Source organism: Gobius niger (assembly GCF_951799975.1).
Source record: "Gobius niger genome assembly, chromosome: 14".
NCBI classification, from domain to species: domain Eukaryota; kingdom Metazoa; phylum Chordata; class Actinopteri; order Gobiiformes; family Gobiidae; genus Gobius; species Gobius niger.
Genome location: NC_136865.1, coordinates 16,235,304 through 16,245,197, shown reverse-complemented (window position 1 = coordinate 16,245,197; position 9,894 = coordinate 16,235,304). Strand labels below are relative to the sequence as shown.

Genomic DNA, 9,894 nt, shown 5'->3' with positions numbered 1-9,894 from the left:
CCTAATGGCTCATATCGTAATTACACTTCACAAAGTAACATGTACTTTTATTTGGATTTAAACATGTTTTAATACGCTACTACGTATACAAAGGTTGACAGTTTCGTTTGGTTTCTTCTGGTATTTCGAGGCACCAACTAGAGCTACCAATAGCTGAGCAAAGGGCACAACAAAGGTCGCTTCAAGACTTTTTATGTATGTGTGTGTGTGTGTGTGTGTGATCAGCTGTGATCATGTCACGTGATGTACACATGCACATTTGCAGTTTGACTACTTAAGTTAGTACATTTACACAAATGTGGAAATCATACCCATTCAAGTTAAGGCCATTAACACTTACAAATCTGAGCGATCCAATTATTAAAACATGATGCAAAAATACAGTTCAAAATTGTCTTCACATACACTTATGAGAATACAACAGTGAGATGACCCAAACACAAAATACTGAAGAAAATCATAAAATGAGAGGGTATCAGTACATACAATACAGTAATGACTTATGACTAATAAAACAAAAACCTAAACAAAAAACACAGACCAGCAGTTGCTTTTGGATGTAACATAATGGTTCCAAAATCAAACTATTTATATAAAATCCTCCAAAACATTCATGATGGGAATAAACTGTGACGGGTGAGACATTTCAACAGCAGTAGTTGAAGAGGTCAGTTCAGAGTTCAGTTTTCATGGAAGATTATTTATACGGGAGCGCAGCTCTTTCCGGACTTGGGTCACTTGTGCCAGTTTGCGTTTATATTCCTACAATAAAAAACATACACAAATAAATAAACTTTGTCCAGTACATTTGGTTGTACTTGTACATAAACATGAATCAAACATTTATTCTGTAATTTTGTACCAGACATTTCAATGAGCAGAACATTTAATGTGCTTTACATACATGTATTATATGCATATGTATTTGTTGCTTAATATTCGCTGAAATAAAGTGTATATATATATATATATATATATAGTGAATAAAGTCCTTTAATCATCCAGATTTTGTTCTCATAAACAATTCATGTTTAGTTGAAAGCCATTTAAATAAAAAATAAAGTTAAAATAGAAAGACATTACATAAGTCTGAAGTAAGTTTGTAACAAATGATAGTGTCAATTTATTTAGAAACCAATGATTGTTATCTGGAGAACACATTATACACTTTAAAACATGCCATGTGCTGAAACAAGAGGTTTGACGACCAACACAAGAATAACATTCTGTTTTATGAAAACCATTATGCATATGTAAGTCTGCTTTGTCAGTAAATCCTCATGAAGCATGGCTTCAAAATAAATGAAAATAAATGGTACACATTTTGTCATGTGATTATTGAATAAAAACAGGTTAGTCAATTAAGAAAATAAATAGCCATTAGTTTCAGCCCCAAAGTAAAGTCACACAACAGTTATGTGACAAAAATGTGATTTACGCACTTCAAGTTTCTGCTCATTTTGAGCCAGGCCGTCTTTCTGACTCTGAAGGAAAGTTGTTAATGTGCGAGTCAGTTGTCGTCGATCATCAATTTCTGCTGCCAAACGACCGCTGTAGTCTGCTAGCAACATGCAGGCCTCCTCCACCAAACGAGAGAGTCTCTCCCCAGTCTCTTTATCTGATGCATAAAGCACAACACGGTGAATAACATTCTGCATTAAGTTCTATGCTGACATCAGCACTGGGGCAGTTATATAAGGGATATTGTGAATGACTATCATTAGAAACATGTCTTCATAGAGTTGTACAGTAGCATCAACCCTGACACAAAACAAATCAAATATCCATTCCTAATCAATATCAGAGCTACCTGTGATCCTGTGAAGCAGTGACGTGTCCTGTACTTCAGCTGGAAGCGACGAGATGCGCTGCCGCAAAACAGAATCACTAGATGCTGCATTCTCTAACTCTTGTAGAGCTCGGATTAAATCTGTCGTCTAAAAATCAAAGAAAAGACACTATTTGACAAAAGCACGGTAGCAGTAATTTAACATTGTTCAAGGTTTACCTGCGGTGGCTCAGCTGGTGAGCTTTGGGAAGCAAAGTCTTCATCATCTGGGTGGATGTCTTCATAAGATCTTTTCTTGGGTTTCTTTTCATCTAATATTTATTTTTGGAAGACAAAACATTATAACATACAATACTCAAGAACAATTTCAAAAGTTACAGGGGAAAACACAATATACCTACTTATGATTTGAGACAACTGATTGAGCAGGTTGTTCTCATAAACCCCTCTTTCTTGCCAAATGGACAACACTCGACCGAGCTGTTTTTTACAGCCTTCTTCCCCGTCCCTAAAAATGATGCAGATGACATTACAATGTAGCTACGAACGAGATGTGTTACTCACATACTTTACCTGTGCACATGTTTGAAGGCATCCACAATGACAGGTGCAAAGTCTTGAGTGAACTCTGGTCCTTTTTTCTTACTGTTTTGAATTACATCATTGGCCAAGTAAAGGAAGGTCAACTTTCTAGATACCTGGGCTACAACAACAAATGTTAATACTTTTAGGGTGACGCAATAGTATGTACAATGCAATAACAGCAAATATCCATATATGCGTATGATTTATAATTCTGCTTCCAGTGCGCAGTGTGTTATCCACAAAGGGTTGATGGTAAAGGGGAGCCAGTTCAGTACTTCAAGTGCTTTTTGAGTCGAAAACAAAGACTGTGCAACATGCACTGGTGATAACACTGTAACAGCAAGATGTATCAATACTATACACGTTATAAAATGATAATAGTCGTGCACTAATTGAAACAGAATACTATAATTTAACAACATTGATTGAAATTTCTTGGACCCGCCCACAGTTTGTTAACCCGTAGTTTACCCCACTTATTCAGGTTTTACACCAGAGAAAGCATGAACCTGGTGCAGGTTCACACACACACAAACTGAGATTCACATTGAATGATTAGACATCGTTGGTTGGCGAAATCCAAATGAGATTGAGCATTAGCAAGAGATGCTACAGGCAGTGAACTCACTTCTTCTCTTACCTTTCTTTAACTCGTTGAACCACACATTGACAATAGTCTTCGAGTGCTTTCTATGATGAATCAGCCACAAGGACAATGTTTGTACACTTTGCTGAGAGTTGCTGAGCTCGGATAGTTTCTTCTCTAGAGCCGCTTCAGAGAAAGCGGACATGTCGACTGGACACAAAATGTCTACAGGAAAAGGGGGTGCGTCAAGGAGCTTCCACAATTACATCCACAAACACCTATTTACAAAGGGGGGGCATGTGTCGTCCGAAAGAATACACCGTGGCTGTAAAGGACAATTATCACTGGTTTGCGCACAATCCTACAATCCGATCGCTGGTTCGGTGCAGCTGCAGGGCTCGGATGATTGTACTTCCGTATAAAACTACGTCACAGGGTCGACGTTTATGTCCAGTGGGATTTTCATGTTTTCAATAATATAAATATACAGTCACCTCATTGGGACAGATTTGAGAAATCGAATCTGATGTGGACATTTAGGTCTGTCGAGGAAAAAAGATAAAAAGACTAAGAAAAAAAAAAAAAAAAAAGGCAAAACATGTTTTATTTATTGTTGAATCCCAATCAGGCCAACAACAGTCTACCAAACATTGAGCTCTCTTTACAATATTTATTTTTCACATACTGTCCAACAGTATTAAATGCAATACGTTTGAGTAGCCTGTGTGGTCTCATTAAAACATGTTAACAGTCGTTTAGCTTATTTGTATATTTTTCCATATGGGTCTTAAAAAAAGAGACCAACATGTATTGTGTATTAAAGGCAATACACCTGGACACACACACCCGTGCATCTAACTATACAGCATCTGAATCAATATCATCAACTTGCAGGCTAGTTTTACAGCATTTCAGCGGAAAAAGTGTAAAACTTGCCCATAAATTGGGAATTATAGGCATTTGGGAAACTTGGGAATGCATATGGACCACAACTGACATTTTTGGCTCCCTCTTCCACTGTTTGTAATAATAAAAAGAAAAACTGTATAAGCCCTTTAAAAATAGGTAAACAATATGAACAAAAAAATCATACATATATTTTGTATTAAGTCATAATGCGAGCTAAAAATCAGGCTCGACTTAACAATTGCACCCTCAACATGTCTTTCAGGAACAAAAGATCTGTGAACACCAATAGGTGATAATGTGTACAGCACCTCAGAACATAGGCATGTACCTGCTTTTATAACATAGCCCCATAATGTGCAAAGTGGCACAAAGGTGAACTTAAAATATTAAGATTCAATTTCCCATAAGAACCCATTGTATATCTCACTGTTAAGACGGGTACCTGTGATTGGAGTAGAAATTTGACATAGGGTAAAACACATTATTGGAAGAGCCAGGTTCATCAGCATTTGGGAAAGCAGAGGCAGTGTACGGTTGAACACAGCAGGGGGCATAACACGGAGGCTGCCCAGATGCAGGCTGAGGCTGGTGTGTTCCCCAACCAGAGCTGCTGACTTGATATGAAGCGTACTGCTGAGTGTTAGCTCTGTGTTCAGTGTAAAAACCGGTGAAAGACTGGCTGCAATCAGTGAGTGTAATGCAGTTATTATGGGAAAAAGAATTCCCTGCCTGAGGTACTTCGGGGAACATCCTGCAACCACCCTGGACATACCCTGAGGAGAACACATGCGGTTGTTGAGAGTAATCTGGGGCCACATACTGAGGAGGAGGAGGTGGAGGAGGTGGAGGCGTTTGTTGTTGTTGGTAATAAGGAGTAGGCCGCCATCTTTCATTCTCTTTAGTTCCAACTGACCACAAAAAGCCTTGAGGTGCCACATATTCACTTTGGAACTGAGGAGAGGCTTGGTCATTGTACGCTTTTGATGCATCTAAATTGTCTAGACACAATCCAGCTTTTGACAGAATCTCTGTTTTACTGTCATGGCTTTGGTCCTCGAACAAGTTAATCGACTGTTCATCCATTTCTTGTTTGACGTACTCAAACGTGCGCTCAGAGAAGTCAGTTGATGAATTCAGCTGATATTGTCGGGTGAGGTTGGGATCTTCTGAGTTAATGTCAAAAAACCCAGAGGAAAAGTCAGAAGTAGCATTGTGTGGTTCTGGAGAAAACCTGCGAGGAGGAGGAGGAGGAGGAGGAGGACTTGGGCCAAAATGATCTGTAGGTGAATATGTGAATGAAGGAAGACGGTCTTTGCTGAAAGAGGTCCTCTCAACAAGAAGTGAGCCTTGAGTAACAGGGAGAGTGACCTTGAACACAGGATTCTTCGTTTTTTTGGTCTTTTGTATAATCTTTTTTTCCTTTGGTACTTGAACAGCTTTTTGGTGTGGGGGCGTGGACAACTTTTGTCCTAAAATAGAATCGTACATAATTTTACCAACTCAAAAATAGAAAACTCAACTTCGATCACTTACGTTTGACCTCAATGTATTTCACAGGAAAATCAGAATTGTTCCATCCAAGTGTTTTAACACCTGAAACATATTTTTGGCTGCATTTCTTTTCCTCAATCGGAAGTGGTTAATAAATACAAACAGTAAGAACAATTTCTGTTTTAACATATGTTTGTGGTTGTGATCAGTATACTCACAGGAATGAAAAAAGCGATCCACAGGAGTATTTTGAAAAGTTAAAATTTGTACTTACACCAGTGGTAGCTCTTGGTAGTCATTTGAATACAGAGAGATTCTGGTATTTGCACCACCTTGAGGGTTACACAAACGTGAATAAAAGACACTAACTACTGTAAATAATACATAGACTACATAAAACGTACCTTTAATTTAGTAGTACGCGTTTCTTCGCCTTTTGTCTTCAACCTTTCAGCCAGTAATTCCAACTGAGAAATATCATTTAAGTCGACAGTTTCCAGCTTCTCGGGATGAGCTTCCATCTATGCAAAGATAATTGTAAATGTTATATTATGCAAGTAAGTGTTCATTTATGATAAAATAGTAGCACAGACCAGGTAGTTGGTGATGTGGGAAGTGCCGGTCAGGTGATCAGTGATGTCGTGTTTCAGGGACCGGACCCGGCAGCAGTGGCACAGAAAACAGTATGTCTGACCATCTTCACTTTTGCACTCGATCACCCTCACAAGGCCTATTTAAAAAAACAAAACTCGCTTTTCATATTCTCTCCTCAAACCTGATACAAGTAATGACAGACTTCTTGGAATTACCAAAAAGAGGTGCTTGTCCTTTATAGTCATTGAGAAAGCTGTTGCTGTCTATGAATGACTCTGATGAGCTGTCTGATACATTACTTTGTTGTGGTGAGTTTTGCAAATCCAAAAGGGCCTTTTCATATTTCTTCCGGGGGCTGTACAGAACTATTCTCTTAGATGGGGACTGGTTCCACATTTTGGACGCCATCATTTCGGAGATTTCCGGTTCACTCTGCTTCAGGGTATCTTTTAAGAAGTCTATGACATTTTGTGCTGTGGTGTTCAGAAAGCAAAGCAGTAAAACATGAACAAAAATCAGAAGATCACACATGTATTTATAATACAAGGCATGCAAGAAAGAAAGAAGAAAAAAAGCGTGATCATTTTGATGCTGGCAAAAATAACGCAACACAGCATGACAAACTTTGATGTCACGATAATCGAGGTAGCATTTCCTAATCAACCTCTTACCCACCGCCTTGACAGAGTGCATTTTCTCCAGTTCAGTTTTACCCAAATCTAAAAGGTTACAGCCTATAGGCCAGTGTAACGCTTCATTTGAAAGCTAAGATATACAAACTGAATGGGTCTTTTTCCTTGCATTGTTTCCGTGTTGTCATAGGATTTTTGCCATTTTTTTCAGCGCTTTTTTGTCACTCTTTTATTGCTTTTTTGGGGGGTCTCATTTTATTGTGTTTTTGGCCCAATTTTGTCACTTTTTCATATTTTTTTGTCACTTTTTTGTTCTGTTTTTGTTGCTTTTTTATTGCATTTTTGTACTTTTTAAAAACTTTTTCATACTTTTTTTTGTTGCCTTTTCATCGCTATTTTGATGTTTTTTCAAGAAGCTTTTATATTTGGGTAGAGCCAAACGGGAGAAAATGTGCTCAGTTCAGGTGGGGGTTAAGGGGCTAAAACCACTAATATAACTAGAAGACAGAAAGTAACACAAACCATTTTCGCTTTGGCCTTCCATCTGCTGATATGAGGTCTTGTCAAACTCTACCACCTTCAAATTTGGGTACAAAAAATATAGTCACCCTCCAGCCATTTGCACTTTAGTTTGTTTTTTTCATCCCAATTCGTAAAAAGGTGAAAATGTTGTATAAAATATATAACTTTCCCAGTTTAACACACCTGAACAGATCCTGGTCCTTCTTTTTCCTCGATTTTCTTGGCAATGTCCATCAGCGGCCAGGCTAACTTTGACAGACAGGAGCTATCCCCCAACTCTGAAACCAGTTCAGGGTGCCTAGTTTTCTATTACACAGCAAACACGGTCAAGACCAACTCTTTTGCTTCCAAACCAATCCCCCAAACAGTTACACTCACCGTGTAGTTGAATCTATGGAGGCTTCCCATGATGTGATTTCGCATGTCTGACATATCCAGGCGACACACACACACCTCACACACGTAGAACGCCTCTCTTTGGGACGCACCTCCATTAACACATTCAACTATGCTGCTCAGGCCTGAAGAAGGAGGGGGGGGAAAAAAATCAGCAAAACAGCCATTGTGGAATGAGAGTAAAGATGTGCTACTAGCCTATAAATGGCTGCAGTCTGTTCTTGTTGTTCAGATGTGCTTTCAGGGATTTAAACAGCTCGCTCTCGTCAGAATTCCCTGCAAACAAAAAGTGAAATCTGTGAATCTTGGTGACTGGTTCAGCAAAAGACAAAACCAACAGACACAATGATTAAAACGTTGATTTTGGCCCTTGTGTGCCTTTGTCAGGGCCCTCCGTTTTTTATAAAGTTATATGCTGATCCCTGCACTGAAGTGACATCTTTTGAAAGAACCAGTACATCCAAGTAGCATTCCTGTGTTTTAGTTTGCTTATACAAAACTGTTACCTTGATGTGCTCCAGACATCATCCTTTCTCCGTCAGATGGCCACCTACACAAATATCATAGAATATTTAATTTTGAAGCCTTTTCCACTTGTAAATAATATCAGTCTGACAGTAATTATCAAGCCAGCTGAAAGAAAGACATGATAGAGAGGGTTTTGGAGGTATAATTCTTTATTCTGCATGCAGAAAGTCCAGCATGGAAGATTGTATCAGCTTTACCACTTTGCTTTCCATTTAGAAAAGGAACTAGGGGCTCATCCAGGCTGGGAAGAGGGAGAACTCTCACTTCCCCCGTACATAATGTATCAACAGACTATGATGGTTTCTGTTATCTTGACAAAAGCAAGCAGTCAAAACAGTGAGGAGTGATCTCAAGTTTAATGTTTCACTAGTTGTGATAATCTACAGAAGATTAGGTTATCTAAACAAGTGTACTGGATATTATTGCACAACTTGTGTCCAAATATGATGACCTTGGACAGTTGTATTTGTGGAGATGTATTTATATTGGAAATAAAATAATGCATCTAAAATGTAAATGGCTGAAAAAAGAGCAAAAGAAAGTATTTATTGGAGTAGACACTATACAAATAAATAAGGGAAACTAAGAAAAGAGAATAAGAAAAGTGCTGCGGGAAAAATCTTTACTGCTTATTACTTACAGTATATCAGGGTAAAACCCTTGATCTTCAATAAGCCAAGCTACATACTCCAGTAGAAAAATGACGCTCTGTAAACTCTGCACAAAGATGTTGACATCTCACCAGGTGGCAGTGCAGCATCATGCAAACAAAAGTTTAACCTAAACGTCCTTAAACAAAAAAGTCCCAATTACAAGAAAAACACCAAAAAGAAATGGATCATTGTTGGTTAATCACACGGCTGATGTCTATGTGTACAATATATTTTTGTACCGTTTAATTTTGAACAGAAATAGCAAACACTGAGCTTACCAAGATTGATCAAATTGCTATTTTCAGCAGATTTGTCCACCGCACGTGTAACTTTTAGTCGACTTTGACAACGGTTTATCGGCTAACTCTTTAACAAAACATCACGCATGTACTTACCACAAGCAGCGGTTTCTCCTGATCTAAGTAAAAAAGTACTCAAAAGGAAAACTTGGTTCACAAGTCAGCTCAGCTTTGCTCTGTCAAGCCACAACCTCAGTCCTTTAACCAACCGGCCGCCGCCAGACCGCCGCCCCCAAACTTCCTGCGTTCGGCCTCCCGCAGACGAGTGGAAGAGACGTTATGCGCGTGATGTCAGCGCTTAGCAACAGTACGAGAGCTCTTGGCAACAGCAGCAAATTGAGTGGCAAGTCTGCAATGTTATTTATTGATTTCTCACTCAATTTGCAATGTTTAAGGTTCAGTTCTATATCCATTTATTAAAACATGAGCATAGTCTCTATGACTGTTGAGTAAGAACCATAGACATGTGTGAATGTGATGTGTTATGTTTGTGACTGCAACACCCAGCTCCTTTCAAGAGTATTTTCTCAAAACTACTACTGAATGGAGTGAGAAGTTAGACATCTTGACACTTGTTGAATTCATGAATACATGTAAAAGACAGATGCCACATCCTAATCCAACAAACTTATCGTACACAGGTAAATAGGAGAAACTTTATTGTACACAAAAAGACTACTTTAACTGGTGGTTAGTATATGAATGCCATAACTCGAAATATGTACACATTTATTCTCATTTTATATAAAAAAAAAATGTTATTCACGCATAAATGTTAGAAAAGTAGAGCAATTTAAATAAAATATAAACAGCATAAAACATTTAAAATGTATACTGTACATGTTAACGTGTGGTTGAACGGCCAAACACAGACTAAGTCTACTGTCTGTGAGGAAAGAACTGAGGGTTT

The 9,894-nt window shown here is 38.4% G+C and overlaps 2 protein-coding genes and 1 long non-coding RNA gene across 3 annotated transcripts; all 3 read right to left on the bottom strand.

The window, feature by feature from the left end:
* Positions 1–216: 216 nt before the first annotated feature.
* Positions 217–3,378, bottom strand: LOC306973535 (regulation of nuclear pre-mRNA domain-containing protein 1A-like). The gene is made up of 7 exons (XM_079570459.1): positions 3,015–3,378; positions 2,363–2,492; positions 2,180–2,297; positions 2,009–2,092; positions 1,811–1,937; positions 1,443–1,618; positions 217–762 (listed from the first exon to the last, which is right to left on the bottom strand). Exons 1-7 carry the CDS (start codon positions 3,163–3,165, stop codon positions 688–690), a joined length of 861 nt encoding a protein of 286 aa, XP_079426585.1. The 5' UTR covers positions 3,166–3,378; the 3' UTR covers positions 217–687.
* A 1,823-nt stretch (positions 3,379–5,201) lies between these two features.
* Positions 5,202–7,625, bottom strand: LOC306974230 (uncharacterized protein). Its single transcript, XM_079571405.1, has 8 exons — positions 7,487–7,625; positions 7,292–7,414; positions 7,109–7,163; positions 6,170–6,427; positions 5,954–6,090; positions 5,765–5,881; positions 5,635–5,692; positions 5,202–5,462 (listed from the first exon to the last, which is right to left on the bottom strand). Exons 1-8 carry the CDS (start codon positions 7,538–7,540, stop codon positions 5,395–5,397), a joined length of 870 nt encoding a protein of 289 aa, XP_079427531.1. The 5' UTR covers positions 7,541–7,625; the 3' UTR covers positions 5,202–5,394.
* A 74-nt stretch (positions 7,626–7,699) lies between these two features.
* On the bottom strand, positions 7,700–9,230 carry LOC306974326. The gene is made up of 3 exons (XR_013793622.1): positions 9,081–9,230; positions 8,011–8,054; positions 7,700–7,780 (listed from the first exon to the last, which is right to left on the bottom strand). It is a non-coding gene; the product is annotated as an uncharacterized lncRNA (long non-coding RNA).
* Positions 9,231–9,894: the final 664 nt, after the last annotated feature.

Coding starts and splice junctions, on each gene's coding strand:
- LOC306974230 (XM_079571405.1), bottom strand. CDS start 7,540: ATGTCAGACATGCGAAATCACATCATGGGAAGCCTCCATAGATTCAAC. Junction 6,428..7,108: donor GGAAGGCCAAAGCGAAAATG/GTTTGTGTTACT, acceptor TGAACACCACAG/CACAAAATGTCATAGACTTC. Junction 5,882..5,953: donor CCCACATCACCAACTACCTG/GTCTGTGCTACT, acceptor ATCTTTGCATAG/ATGGAAGCTCATCCCGAGAA.
- LOC306973535 (XM_079570459.1), bottom strand. CDS start 3,165: ATGTCCGCTTTCTCTGAAGCGGCTCTAGAGAAGAAACTATCCGAGCTC. Junction 1,938..2,008: donor CACCAGCTGAGCCACCGCAG/GTAAACCTTGAA, acceptor TTTGATTTTTAG/ACGACAGATTTAATCCGAGC. Junction 1,619..1,810: donor ACTGCTTCACAGGATCACAG/GTAGCTCTGATA, acceptor TTTATGCATCAG/ATAAAGAGACTGGGGAGAGA.